This window comes from Equus caballus, chromosome 7 (assembly GCF_041296265.1).
Source record: "Equus caballus isolate H_3958 breed thoroughbred chromosome 7, TB-T2T, whole genome shotgun sequence".
Classification (NCBI taxonomy): Eukaryota; Metazoa; Chordata; class Mammalia; order Perissodactyla; family Equidae; genus Equus; species Equus caballus.
Genome location: NC_091690.1, coordinates 5,483,942 through 5,498,097, shown reverse-complemented (window position 1 = coordinate 5,498,097; position 14,156 = coordinate 5,483,942). Strand labels below are relative to the sequence as shown.

The 14,156-nt window shown below is 56.7% G+C and overlaps 2 protein-coding genes and 1 long non-coding RNA gene across 6 annotated transcripts; all 3 read right to left on the bottom strand.

Moving 5' to 3' along the window:
* Positions 1 to 407: 407 nt before the first annotated feature.
* On the bottom strand, positions 408 to 2,647 carry TRAPPC5 (trafficking protein particle complex subunit 5). 3 transcript variants are annotated; one of them, XM_023644639.2, is made up of 3 exons: positions 2,561 to 2,628; positions 1,231 to 1,373; positions 408 to 1,019 (listed from the first exon to the last, which is right to left on the bottom strand). In XM_023644639.2, exon 3 carries the CDS (start codon positions 1,008 to 1,010, stop codon positions 444 to 446), a length of 567 nt encoding a protein of 188 aa, XP_023500407.1. In that variant the 5' UTR covers positions 1,011 to 1,019; positions 1,231 to 1,373; positions 2,561 to 2,628; the 3' UTR covers positions 408 to 443. The 3 variants fall into 3 exon arrangements, with proteins under 3 accessions (XP_023500407.1, XP_070128708.1, XP_023500408.1); XM_070272607.1 differs by having other exon boundaries at positions 1,231 to 1,385; positions 2,561 to 2,615; XM_023644640.2 differs by lacking the exon at positions 1,231 to 1,373 and having other exon boundaries at positions 2,561 to 2,647.
* Positions 2,648 to 3,303: 656 nt separating this feature from the next.
* MCEMP1 (mast cell expressed membrane protein 1) lies at positions 3,304 to 6,166 on the bottom strand. 2 transcript variants are annotated; one of them, XR_002809012.2, is made up of 7 exons: positions 6,018 to 6,165; positions 5,648 to 5,737; positions 4,959 to 5,087; positions 4,714 to 4,764; positions 4,477 to 4,623; positions 4,129 to 4,191; positions 3,304 to 4,017 (listed from the first exon to the last, which is right to left on the bottom strand). It is a non-coding gene; the product is annotated as a mast cell expressed membrane protein 1 (long non-coding RNA). The 2 variants fall into 2 exon arrangements; XR_002809013.2 differs by lacking the exon at positions 4,959 to 5,087 and having other exon boundaries at positions 6,018 to 6,166.
* A 4,494-nt stretch (positions 6,167 to 10,660) lies between these two features.
* On the bottom strand, positions 10,661 to 12,129 carry RETN (resistin). The gene is made up of 4 exons (XM_014741141.3): positions 12,004 to 12,129; positions 11,700 to 11,827; positions 11,252 to 11,329; positions 10,661 to 10,928 (listed from the first exon to the last, which is right to left on the bottom strand). Exons 2-4 carry the CDS (start codon positions 11,815 to 11,817, stop codon positions 10,792 to 10,794), a joined length of 333 nt encoding a protein of 110 aa, XP_014596627.1. The 5' UTR covers positions 11,818 to 11,827; positions 12,004 to 12,129; the 3' UTR covers positions 10,661 to 10,791.
* Positions 12,130 to 14,156: the final 2,027 nt, after the last annotated feature.

Below are 14,156 nucleotides of genomic sequence, written 5' to 3'. Positions count from 1 at the left end.
CCACCCCAGTCCTGCCATCACAGCCACACCCATCGCTGACCTCCTGCTGTGACACCGCAGCTGGACAGAGGGACAGGCGGGCAGGCATAAATTGTGGGACTAGCGGGTCCTTCACAAAAGGTGCGCCACTCCCCGGTCTAAGGGAGGCCCTCCACCCCGCCCCAGCCGGGCCTCCAGCTGTGATCCCAGAAAGCACCGGCCTTCTCCCCGCTCCAGCCGCACCAGCTGCTCCTTCTGCCTGGGTTTTCCAGCACCGCCCCTGGCCTCCCCTAACCCCCACCCCTCTCTGAAAGCCTAACTGGGTCAGACCCGGCCCCCGCCCCGTCCCCAGTGTATTATAAACCTGCCTGGGTCCCGGCGTGGAGTGGAGCTCCGAGGCCCCCCACACAAAACACAAGACACACTCGGAAGGGGGCGCTCCGCATCCTTTATCTCCCGCGGGGTCAGCGGCCCTCCAGGGCTCGGTCTCGGGCGATGACCGCCTCCTCGAACTTGATCATGAGCGTGGTGCCCTTGTGCCAGTGCGCCGTGACCTTGGCGGGGAAGCCGCTGTGCGTGAGCACGGCCTCCACGATGCCCGCCGTGAAGCTGGCGCAGTTGAGCGTGCTGTTCTCCTTGGGTACGGAGATGTAGGTGTTGATGAGCGGCTCGCGCTCGATGATGTAGAAGGTGCGCGCGTCGTCGTTGGCCTGTTCCAGCTTGTCGGCCTCCTTGCCGAAGAGCGCCTTCCACACGGCGCCCTTGACGAAGAGCAGCGCGCCCAGCACCTTGGTCTCGCGCCGGGCACCCTTTTCGCGAGCCACCAGCGCATCCAGAACGCGAGCGCCCACCTGGCGGCCCAGCGCGGCCAGGCGCGCCTGCAGCTCGGCCACGGAGAAGACGCGGCTCTGGCAGTGCTGCACCAGCTCGGAGAAGAGCAGCGCGAAGGCGCTCAGGCTCACCTCGGTGCGAGGCCGCGCCAGTGCGCGCTCCAGCAGCGCCGACTTCCCGCGCGTGAAGCGCGCCTCCATGCCGCCGCCCTGCGGGGGCGCGAGGAAACACCGGGGTCAGGGGCGCGGGGGAGAACCCTGGGACCCCCCCGCCCCGGCCCACCCCGCTCCTGTGCTCTATCGCTGACTTCCCACGTGGGAAGAGATGATGGCAAAGAAAGGGGGCATCTACCTGCGCGTAAAGGCGCCTCCATTACACCTAGTCAGGGAAGGACAAACGGGGGAACGGGTGGGCTTATACCCTTAGCGAGGAGACGGCTCAGGCGGGGAAGCGGGGAGCAGAGACAAGAGGCGAATCAGAGGGGACGCTGGAAATCACCCCGGCCCTCGAGTTCCAGGTGATTCCTCGTATGTGAAAAGCACCTTCGTGCCCCACTCCGCCACCTGTGGGAGTAACTAGAAAACTAATGCATGGGGGAGGGGGGCGTCAGACCTAGGGCAGGGAGGGGACCAGGATGGGCGACTGTGCGAGGACACGGGCAACTGTCCCTCCCCCGCCGTGCGCTCCAGCAGCGCTGACTTCCCAAGGCGGAAAGGCAGAGAAACGGCGGGGGGGGGGGGGGTGGGTGTCAAGACCAAAGGCCAGGAGGGTTGAGAGCACAGACGAGATACAGACGAGGGGGCCGACCAGAGGGGACGCTGGGAACCCTTCCAAGCCCCCGCCCCCACGCACGAAGCGCGCCCCCCTGGGCCGCGGATGAGCCTGCATTCGGAACAAAGACTGGAAGGGGGGGCGCAGAGGCGTTGGGAGCCCCCGATTCCCATGCTCTCCAGCAAGGTAGCTAGCAGGACCGTGGGAAACAAGAGGGAGGGGGCGGACTGTCAGACCCGGAGTTTGGGGGAACCTGGGGGGGCGGGGAGGCTGTGGTCGCCCCATTCCAGCGAATATAGCCGCAGCGATCGGTGAGGGAAGAGACTAGAAGGAGGCTGATGGGGAAAACCCCCAGGGGGCGCCGAGACCTCCACACTGTGGCTCTGCGGAGGGGGTGGCAGCGGGGAGGGGAGAAGGGGGGAAACGGAAGGGGGTCCCCAGAGCGAGCGCTGAGACTCCCTCCCTCCGCCCCCCCACCTCGCCCCCTCAGGTGTGAAGCCGCCGCCAAGAGTGAGGTCGCGAGGGGGAGCTGAGAAGCCCGCCCCCGGCATGCAGGGCCGGGGCCAGAGGCCGGAGGGGTCTGGGGGTGCAGAGATGGCGGCAACGAGGGCCGCGTGGGGGATGGGGAGGCCAGCGGACCCGCGGGGGCGGGGTCCCGGGGACTCCCGGCCGGCGCCGCCTCCATGGGGAGGGCCCAGGGCGCGGGATGGGAGGGGAATGTCGACACCCCTGCCCCGGGCTGCGATGGGGGTTGGTGAGCTGAGCTGCGGAAGGCGGGGCCCCGAGACCCCAGCCCCGGCCTGCACCCGGGCGCCGGAACCCGGGAGGAGCCCACCCTCCTCGCGGTTCCCCCGGGTGGGCCGAAGTGGGCGGGCGGGGCTCGCGGACGCCGAGACCCTGGCCCGGGACCCACAGGCCAGCGGGGAGCGGTTGGGGGGGCGGACGAGGCGGGGCGAAGACGCGAGCGCCGGGGTCTCACCGAGAACTGCAGCCGTCGGCTCGGCCGAGCTGCTTTACGGCGCCGTAAAAGGCCGCACGTGCGCAGGCGCGGCGGCCGGACGGGCTTGTGGGCGGGGCGCGCACGCGCAGTGATTCCCGAGAGCGGCCGCGCGGGGGCGCGCGTGGCCGTGGTGCCTCCCTGGTCTCGGTCGCCCGTGCTCAGTGGGACACGCCTGACGATGGGCACACCTCTCTGTTTCAGGGGCACATGTGTGCTCTTGGGCGTATGTCTCCTTGTCTCAGGGGCACACCTATGCCCTTGGGCACACTTTCTCTTGTCTTAGGGACACACGTATGTCCTTGGGCACACGTTCTCTTAGGGGCACACACATCCATGAGCCGTGGGCATAGCACACTTAGGGCCGTGTGCACTCATGGATACATGCTCAGTGGACAGATACGCTCACAAACACACGTACACCCGTGGGTACATGCTTAGAAGCCCATATATCCTCGGGCTCATGCACACTTAGGGAGACATTATGCGTATCAGGTCACAAACCCTCATGGACACCCCCTCCAGGGCACGGGGGCTCACTTACTTCCTGAGGCCATGTTCATGGACACACAGGGACCCACAGGGGCATTCATTCTCACACACCCTCTTGCACCCACAGTTTACTGTGTGACTTTCCCCATTCCCCAAGTTCCAACACTTGGAGACCCTGCCCCACCGGGTCCCAAAGCCCCCCAGTGGCCCCAATAACAGATCTGAGAGCCACATTGTTTTCCCTTGGCCTTTATCTTCATAAATCACAAAATGTGAGTGCAGAAACATAGACACACACGTGTACATGCTCTAAACACCCTCAGTGATAGAATCAGGCTCACTCACGTTGACACATACTCATTCGTGCGGGAACGGGTAATGACACACCATGACACCCACAGTTACAGTGATACATTCTTACAGTGTGCTCCACACACACCTCCGCCATGACACATTTGTACACACAACATACTACAGGACACTCGTGTATTTACACCGACAGGGCAACACACGTTGCCAGCACCCACACTCACAGTGACTCATCTTTGTGGTCCCCGATGACACAGCCACCCACCGTGATGTGCATTACGCTCACAACACATCACAATACACACGTGTGTCACATGTCAGGTGACACAGGCGCACCCCCACACTCGCTGTGACTCCTGCATTTAATATGTACCCATGACCCCTTCCTGTGGGACGCACCAAAATGCTCGCCCTCCGTGAAATGCTAACCCCCCTACACACGCACACAGGCACACACGCAACTCCACAACTCGACAACACGCATTCACCATGACACGTGATTTTTTTATATGTGGGAATGAAGAACAGGTTCAGACCGGGCTGGGGCCCCCATTTTCCATCTTCAAGGGAAGGCACCGCCCCATCCTCCATGTGGCAGCCAGGGCTTTGATGTCTTGTCATTGATCAAGGTGTGGGCTCTGGGGGGAAGCAGGTGGGGACCCGACGTCAGGCAGATCCCGCCCCTCGGAGAGAAACTGGGGCCGAATCCGGGGCTCCCCAGTCACCCACCTCCCATGGCCCCAACTTACTATTTGCCTGCTTCTCCAGCTCCCCAAAGATTTTCTTTACGTTCGTCATGATGTTACTTACATCTAGGGGCGTGGAAGGAAAAGCTGAAGTGGGGCCTCAGACAGGCCGCCATCTTTATTAGACCTCTCTGCGTGACATCCAGCCTGGGGTGCTGCCGAGCCCGTGTACTTGGGGTTCCCAGCAGCATTTAAATACCCTCTAAGTTACACAGAGGGTGATATCCATCACCCCTCCCAACCCTGCCCTCTGGGAGGGCGGGACCCCTGCTGTCCCCTCCACGATCCCCAGCACCCAGCCTGACACTGGGCACGGAGATAGATTTGCCTGGTGAAGGTCTGTAAAGGCACCTTTTGACAGGTCCTTCAGATTGTCATTCACGTGCTGGACTTTGTCCTGGACCATGCTGATGTTCTTCTTGACCGCTGTGATGTTCTTCAGGATGTCTTCCCTGCTCAGCTTCTGTTCCTTCTGGCACTGTTGCACCAAGAGGGACACTGAGGGTGCGGAGTGGAGATGTCTATGTCACCACTGCCCTCCCTACCCCCACCCCGCCCCCTTGGGCCTGCCCCAGGTCCTCCCCTCACCGTTGGAGAGCTCTCTTTTCAAGTGCAGCAGCTCCTGGCTTGTCTCCAAATCTGTTGAGGACATGGGGAGAGGCATGAAAACCCTTGAAGGGCCCCAGCTCTACCGTCCTGGGAGCAGGGGTGGGGGAAGGGAGAGTGGGAACACTGGGCCCCCCCCCCCCAGCTCCTGAGGACCCCTCTGCCCTTCCCCAGCCCCTGGCCCTGCCACCAAAAAACCAAAAACAACAAAAAACAAACCCACTCACTCTTCACCAGGATCAAGGCCAAGAGAATGATGCAGACCAGAGTGAGGAGAATGTACAGGCTCAGGAGGGCTGTGTGTAACCAGTGGGGGACCTGGGAAGACTTCGAGAGTGGCCTGGACCGGGAGGGGACTGGAGCAGAGGCAGCTCAAGTGACCTCCAGGGCCCAACACCGCCACGTGGACCATCAGCACTGACTCGAACGCCATCAACGGCTCTGTCACCTACACCCTCTCTTCCCAGTACCATCAACAGCTGTGACCATCAACAACACTGCCACCAAAATGCACCCTGACCACCACCATCACCAGACAGACCATGAAGCCCCCCCTTACCACTCTCATCACCAACATCCACCAGTATCCATGCCCATTGTTGCCAGCATTGTCCCCATCAACAGGCGTCATCAGCACCCTCATCAGCGCTCAGTGATTCCTTCCTGATCCACTTTAGTGTCACCTACTCCGCATCGCCACCACCCAAACCTTCACCAACACTTCCACCAGCCCAATCACCACCACCATCATCATTGCCACCTGCAAAGCTGCCCCCCACCGCTGTCACACACAAGCCTTGATGCCACCACACCCCACACCACTGACCCTGACACCATGCTGCCCCTCATCCCTGCAGTGCCCTCCCATATGCCCCTCCCAAGCCTGTGGGATGTGGGCTGGTGACTGACTACTTACCCTGATTCTTAGGCAATGAATGGGCACTCTTTGGCTGGTCCCGGTTTCTGAAGTTCAAGACAATATTTTCATAGTTGGGGTCACCTGCACCTGTAGATGGGTCAGTAGGGGGGGTTGTGGAAAGCTGCCTGGAGTTATGGGGCGGGGGTGAGGGTGGAGGGGAGCTCAGAGATCTTGGTTCACCAAACCCCTGCACACAAGAAATTTCTGGAGGTAAAAGATAAGATGTGGGGGGGGGCTAAGATCTACACACACACATTCTGGGTAGGGGAAGGAGTTCTCTGGTCCCCACGTTCAGGTTCTTCTCTCTCCCAGCTCAACTTCTCCCTCTTGGTCTCTCCCCTCCCTCCCCGCCCCCGAAGTGCCTAACCTTTATTGGCTGGGGCCCCCCGTTTCTCTTTGAAGGCTGCCGCCTGCATCTTGACCTCCCGGTTCACGTAGATTTCCTCAGCCTCCATGGCGCACCAAGTTGTCCACACACATCCCCACCCACCGGAAGGTGTTGCGGCAGATGAGGAAACCTCCGGGTTGGGGTGTGGGGAGGAAGGAGAGGCCAGCCTCCTCTTTTCAGGGATCCAGGACCCTCCCACCCTGGAGCATCCTCACCGCCCACCCACCCCCCCCTCCAGATCAAGATGGGACTTAGGAGACCCTTGGTCTCAGGGAGGACCAAGAAGGGTCCATAGACGATGGAGATAGAATAGATTAGTTAGGAACTTGTAACAGAGATGCTGGCTAATGCTACAGTGGTCGTCATATTGCAGTATATAAATGATCAAACCAACACGTTGGACACCTTAAACTTACACAATGTTATATGTCAATTATACTCAATAAAAATAATTTTTTTAGGGGGCCGGCCTCATGGCCGAGTGGTTAAGCTTGTGTGCTCCACTTTGGCAGCCCCGGGGTTCTCTCGTTCTGATCCTGGGAGCAGACCTACACAGCACTCATCAAGCCACGCTGTGGTGACATCCCACATAGAACTGGAATGACTTACAACTAGGATATATAACTATGTGCTGGGGCTTTGGGGAGGAAAAAAAAAGAGGAAGATCGGCAACAGATGTTAGCTCAGGGCCAATCTTCCTCACCAAAAAGCATACCTTAAAAATAATAATAATAATTTTTGTTTAAAAAAAAAGATGATCAGGAGCTTCACAGGAAGCACTGTGTGTGTGTGTCTACCTGGATGGACTTCATCCTCCCGTCTCCTCTCTCGCTCTCAAGAGAGAGGCTGTGACACCTCAGAGTCCCACCTCTCAGAGTAGAGGCAGCCGGCCTTGAAGACAGGATTCCGGGGTCCCCCACATCTTCCTCCCTCCTACCCCGGTCCCGCCCCTCAGCTCCACCCCAAGACTTTCTACTTCTTCAAGATCCCCTGGAGGAAAGGAACAGATGTGAGGCAACCGGCTAACCACTGGAACTCCACACCCACATCTGGGACTAAGGCCAGACACGTGCCCCCATCCCTGGCTTTGACCCAATCCCGGAAGTACAGCTTCCCGTCAACCAGGAGACCCCAGACGGAGAAACACTCAGAAACACACCCACTCTCATCCACACATCTGCTCGCTTCCCCAGACTCACACACACTCCCGAACACCCTGAGTCACCCATCTGCTCAGTATACACAGCGCACGCTCATTCACATCCTTAATGCCTAGAGAAATATACATATTCAGGAGTTCCTGGTATCTAGAGGGTGTCTTAATGCTCTCCTTGTGTCTATGTGACCTTGAAAACTGGGGATAAAAATAACACAAAGTGCATAGGGAATTTTCTCTTTACAGCAGTGCCTTCTCAAAGAAATATAATGTGAACCACATGTTGAAACATTTTGTAGCAGCCACCTTGAAAAAATAAGAAGAGACGGGCTAAATTCATTTTAATAATATATTTTATTTAACAGAATATACCCAAAATATTATCATTTTAGGATGTAGACGATATTTAAAAATTGAGATGTTTAACCTGTTTTGGGGGGGGGGGGTTGGTATTAGGTCTTTGAAATCAAATGTGTATTCACACTTAAGATGCGTTTCAATTCGGCCACATTTCAAGTGTTCGGTGGCTGCCGCGTTGGACAGCGCTTTTCGAGAGAATTGCAGTTTTCTCCCTTTGGAAAAAAAATAAGTAAAAGACTTTCTATGTGCAGGAAGTATGTTTTAGGCTTAAAATAGGTGATTTAATTCAAGATAACTTTGGGATGGTCCCCAAGATCTGGTGAAGATAATATTTTGTTTCCTCAGTTATTGCTCATCTTGTCAGCTCAAGGCAGACCGATTTGGTGGTAATTCGATGCTAACTTCTCTCCCCCATTGAGCCATTAGACCGCCTTTTGATGTAGCAGCCGCGGAGGAAACGGACCAATGGGGAGCTGACTCTACTCTGATGGACGGCTGCAGGGGGCGGGGCTTTATCGTTGCACGTTTCTCTGGCTCAGGCGGGGCTTAGACCAGGCTCCAGCCCTCTCGACTTCGGTGGGGGAGAGAGGGGGGAAAAAGGGAGCCACGAAACCGGAAGCCCACATCAACCGTGTCACTGTGGCCTGACAGGGCTCCGTGAAGTTTCCTGACCAGCCACTTTCATGGGGTAATAGTCTCGATTTTCCTGTAAGAAAGACAATATGTCTCAAGTCCAGCCAACCTTAAACCGGGAATTGGTTTAGAATGGACCTAGGATCCAGGCCCAGCCCATCAGGGTCTAAGATTTGGCATTGGGGCGGGCAAATGAGCCAGACTCAGCCAATGAAACTCAAGCTTGGCACGATTGTTGGGTTAACCAGGGGGGAAAAAAAAGGCATTCTTTCCTTTTTTCCCTTCACTGGCACTGTCAGGCTGGAAGGATGTAAGCCAGGGCCTGTGATAGGGGAGAACCTGCTTGAGAATGAAGGCAGCACTGAGGAAATCAGACCGAAGAAGGAGTCAGGTCCTGGAGACATAATTTGAGACCCTGGATCCAGCCATACCTGAGTCTGTTATTCTAACCCTGGGCCTCTCCGTTACATAATCCAGAAACTTCCTTTTACTTTTGCTCAAGTTAGCTTGCAGTGGAGTCTGTGGCACTTGCAACTAGAAGAATCTTGGCTACCACAGGGGGCTGGGCTGTTGATGAATGAGGAAACAGACGCTCAAGAAGGGGACTTGCCTGTCCAAGGTCACATAGGCAGTAAGATATGATCTCTACGTCTGCACCCTGGGACAGGAGGATGACTGTGTTGGAACTGAGGGCTCTGAGAAGACCCTTCGTGGGGTCCAGAAACAGGGGACAATTGAGTGGAACTTGGAGTTAAAGGCATTAACATCAGGGTCTAGGGACAAGGGAGGACTCCCCCCTCTACGTCAATGAAGAAGAGAGAGGGGGTCCTGGACATACTTCTGACTCAGTGGCCCCACCCCAACCCCATGGCCGCAGTGGGGCAAGGAGGGAGGACCTGGGAGGGAAAACTCTGAGTCGGGTTCTGGGTGGGCTCCACAGGCCCCAAGAGTGTTCATGATCTCAGCTCATGGCCTCCGGGATCAGGCAAGGGGCTGTGCCATCATACGGAGTGGGTGGCAGTGGGAGAGGAGTCCAGAACATCCCCAACAACAGGACCCCACCCTAACACCTGTTCATCAGCCCCTGGAGTCTGCTGCTGAAACTGTGACATTTAAGTCTGAGGTCCCTTTTAAGATTGGGCACCATGTGTTCTGAAGTCTGTGTCTGCATCTCACAGGGGCTTGATTTTGGGGGTTTTTTTTTGCTGAAGAAGATTCGCCCTGAGCTAACTCTGTTGCCGATCTTCCTCTCTCTTTTTTTTTTTTTTTTTTGCTTGAGGAAGATTAGCCCTCACAAGGGCTGGATATTAAGTCTCCCGGGTTAGGATTCCCAGGGAGAAACTAAACCTTAAATCACCTGATTTGTGCCCCCAGGGAGCTGAGTTGGGGGATGCTAGGGGTTTGCCTTCAAGGGCAAAGTCCAGACTGGAACCAGTGTCATCCAGGCTGAGATGGGGACTTGATGTTGGAAGCATGAGAGTCTCTCTGGGGCATCTATGTGTCCCTGTGTCCCCGACCCCCTCCCCCACAAAGGGCATGTGTGTGTGCTTCGGGGTGCCTTCCTGTGTCCAGGTGTGTGTCTGTGGGCATAGTGTCTCTGCGTGACCATGTAACCGGGTTGTGTACTGTGTGTGCACATGGCCATGTGTAACTCTATGTGTACGTGTAGCGTGTGCACCTAGGTGGCGTATCCACGTGTGTATGTGGCTATTTATTCAACAGACATTTCCTGACCTCTCACTATGTGGTCTTCTAAGCACCAGGCACGCGCCAACAACCAAAGTCCCCTGCCCTGAGTTTCCATATCTGAGCGTTCACGAGGGCGCACGTGCCCCTGGGTGCCGCAGCTTGTAACTACGCGAAACCGCTCCCGCACGTGTGAAGACGTGAACTTGTGGCGCGTGGCCTCAGGTAGGCCCCTGTGAAGATTCTTTCTTGTCCACAACCCAGCTTTGCCTGCGGCTTGCGGGTCCCTTGACACGAGTGGGTAGGGAGGCGTGGGGGCTCAGGGCTCTGGGCTGAGAGATGATTCAGGGATGCACCTTGGCCCTGGGGCTGCTGGAGGCTTGGGGCCCTGGAGCGTATGTGGGGTGCGGGAAGGGGGTCCCTGTGCCGTCCAGAGCCAGACCCCGGATAAAGCCTCCTTGTGGGAAGTGGGGGAGAACGACCCAGCAACTTCCCGGGAGGCCCGAGACCCGAGGGTGACCATCAAGGCGGCTCAAAGGTAACCTTCACGTCCCTTCCTGAAGGAGGCCGGGATCTCGGGTGTGGGTAGCATTAGAGGAAGTTGAAGCCCCATTCTCAGAGGTGGAGGTAAGGGACATGGGAGGAGAGGGGATGGCGCAGAAGAAAGTCGCGGTCACCCCCCCCTCCCCGCCTCCCTCCGCTGTCTGTGCGCCCCGCTCTTTTCGGAGACGCCAGCTCAGCCCCCAACACCCCACAAAAGACACAGCACAGCGCCCACATCTTTTCCATCATATTCTCAGGGTTTACTTCCAGCCCCGCCCCCCCCCCCCCGCCGGTGCCTGGCCCCGCCCCCAGAAGCCTGGCCCCGCCCCCGAGGCCTGGCCCCACCCCTCTGGCCCGCGCCGCGCACGCGCGACCTCAGGCGGCGATCTGCATGCGGCAGCAGCGCGCTCCGGTCCAGTCTATGCCCGCGCACTGGCAGTGGCAGGTGGTCTCGGCGCGCACGTCCCACGAACCGCAGGCGGAGCCACACGTGCAGCCAGTGACTGCGAAGCCTGCGGGGGTCGGGGGTGGGAGCTTGATCCCCTTGGGCCCGGGGCAGGGGTAGGGGTCCACGGGGCTGGAGGCTCCCATGCCAGAGAATGGGAGCCGGATGTGTGGGCTGCGGAGGACTGGGGGCTTGGACATCAGTGTCCTGGGGATATGGGGTCCCAGAGATGGGGAGGAGGGAGCAGGCTGGGGGTTCGGCCCAGGAGTCTAGGGGAGCACAGGCTTGGAGTCCAGGATCCTAGAGAAACAGAGGCTGGACATGGGGGGAGGTGGTTCCAGGGTATTGGGGACAGAGGTGAGAGCCTGGACAGTGGACTTCTGTACTCACCTCTGGGGCAGGTGGCCAGGTCCCCGCGGTTACTGATGCTCCTGCAGTCCAGGTTCACTTGCCTTATTACCCCAAGAACTGGAGCCGGGAGGGAGGGAGGGGTGCACTGTGAGACCAAGCTGTCCCTCCCCCATTCTCATGGTGCCCAGGCCCTGGCGGGTTGGAGGGAGGCATGGGGTCAGGAAAACTCCCCTGGGGAATGCCCAGGTGGTGGGTTGCTCACTACCTCGCAGGATTCTGTCTTGACTTGAGTGTTTTAGAGGAAGGAGGGTTTGGGGCTGTGCTCAAAGGTGGGGCTGGGTTGGGGTTAGGTTGGGTTTGAGGCTGAGGTTTGCTTAGGGTTAGGCTGGAACTTGAGGTTTGGTTGCGGCTGGGGTTGGGGTTGGGGCTGGCCTGATGCTCTTCACTCCAGGTCAAGAGTGCTCAGGTTGAATGTGAAGGTCCTTACTTAGCGAGGTGATACCAGTCCCGATCTTCGCATTGATGGCTTCATCCACGGGACACAGCGTCTCACCGCATACCAGCAGTCCCAGGGCGGGGAGGAGGAGGACGGAGAGGGCCTTCATCCTGCAGGGGCTGTGAGAGGGAACCCACAGCTGGCTCAGCCCCTTCCCATCCTGGGGCGGGTCAGGGCCACAGAGCAAGTGGGATCTGGAGTCCTGGGTCCCTGTGGAGGACGGGGCTGGACGCCCAGCTCTGCCCCGGGTCCCCTGGCTGGGGTCGAGGCAGGGCCAGGAGCAGCTGTCACTTACCCTCTTGGTGGACTCAGCAGGCCAAACCTTGGGCATGAACTTCCCGCCCTTGCCACATCTCCCTCTTTAAGGCCTCTGGACGTGAGGCTTCCTGTCTTGGCTAATAAGTCCGTGGCCAACACCTGGGGCCAAGCGGAAGCCCGTGGGGCAGACTTCAGAGGCCCACGGGTAGGGAGCCTGCCCCCCTCTCTGCTACAGTCTCTCCTTTCAAGAGCCGTGCTCTCCCACATCGAGGCTGGGACTGGACCAGGAGGTGGTACCTGGGGGATGATTTGCCTGTAGGGGTGGAGGATGCAAACATAACCAAAATAATGTCCCTGGGTGAGAATTGCACCCCAGTTCATACCCAGATGCCCGTCAGCAATAAAATGGATCAATAAAATCGGGGTTTATTCCTTCAAGAAACAATCTACAACAGAAGGTGGCAAACCATAGCCCGTGGGCCACATCCAGCCCACCATCTATATTTGGATGAGCCACGAGCTTAGAATGGCTTTTACACTTTGGATTTTTGTTTCCAGTACAAACGGATTTTTACAATTGTGGTAAAATACATAGAATGTAAAATTTACCATTTTGAAGCGGCCAGTCAGTGGCATCAAGTACACTCACATGGCGGTGCCACCATCCCCAGCACCCATCTCCAGAACTTGCTTATCATCTTAAATGGAGACTCTGTCCCCGGTAAACCCTGACTCCCCATTCCCCCCTCTCCAGCCCCTGGCACCCACCATTCCACTTTCTGTTTCTATGAGTTTGGCTATTCATACCTCAAAGCTGTAAAATCATACAACATTTACGCTTTATTTCACTGAGCACGGTGTCCTCAAGGTTCATCCGGGTCATAGCATGTGTCAGAACCTCCTTCCTCTTTTAAGGATGAATAATAACTCATCGTACGGATGGACCACATTTTGTTTATCCATTCATCCGGTGATGGACAATCGAGTTGTTTCCCCCTTTCGGTTATTGTGAACATGGGTGTGCACATCTCTCTTTGGGACCCTGCTTTCGATTCTTTTGAGTATATACCCAAGCGTGGACTTGCTGGATCAAATGATGATTCTATGTCTGACTCTAAGGAACCACCAGTTTTTACTCTTTGGAATCATTGGAAAAAACTGTAATATTCAGTGGCATATGAAAAGGATATGAAATTCAAATTCCAGGGTCCATAAATAAAGTTTTCTCGGAACACGGGCACACCCACTTTTTCATACAGTGGCTGGGGCTGCTTCTGCGTGTCCTTGGCAGAGGTGAGTGGTTGTGACAGAGACCAGATGGCCCGTAAAGCTGAGCGTGTTTGCTGTCTGGCCTTTTCCAGAAAAAAAATTTTGCCCACCCCTGATCAATAGCGATGTACCAGTTACTGCTCCATGCAACAATCTGGATGATTCTCACCAACATAATGGCAAGCAAAAGGGAACGGACCACACAAATCCACTTATTAACAAGGACCAAAACAACCAAATGCAGCTAATCAGTGCTGTTGGAAATGAGGATGGGGTTTTCCTGGAGAGTGGGAGACACTGATGAGAAAGGGGCCCCCACTGGAGGAATCCAGGAAGGGTTTTGTGGAGGAAGGGATGGCTGAGCGGAAGTTGGAACAAGAGTAACCCAGGAGGACAAGCCAGAGAAGGCATTCTGGATGGAGGGACACTGCATGTCCCAAGGTCCTGGGGTAGGACAGAGTGCACCAGTTTTGAGGAACTGAAAGAAAACTCGTGGGGTGGGAAGGCAGATAGCCTGGTTGGGATAAATGAATTCCATGGGTTCCCTTTCTTGAAGACCCCCAGACACAGCTTGGGCACAAGGTAGCTTGGCAGGTGGCAAAAATCATTTTTTGAGAGCTCAGACTTTCCACTCCAGTCTCAGGACTTTTCAGATAAAACCTTTTGAGGGGTGCAGAGGAAGTGGGCACCCCTGACTATAGGTCGGGTGAAAAGCAGAGGGCATGTGTGGAACCCCTAGGGTTCCCCGGGGCCTCAGTTTGAAAACCTTTAGTTCAGTAGCAGGAAAGAGCTGTAGTGCCATAATTCTCCCTAAAAAAAAAAAAAACTGTTGATTCCTCCTGATTTCTACCAGTAAAACTGAGCTCCAGTGGCCTCAATTTTGCATCTAATGCTATCTAGTAAACTTCCATAAGTACAACA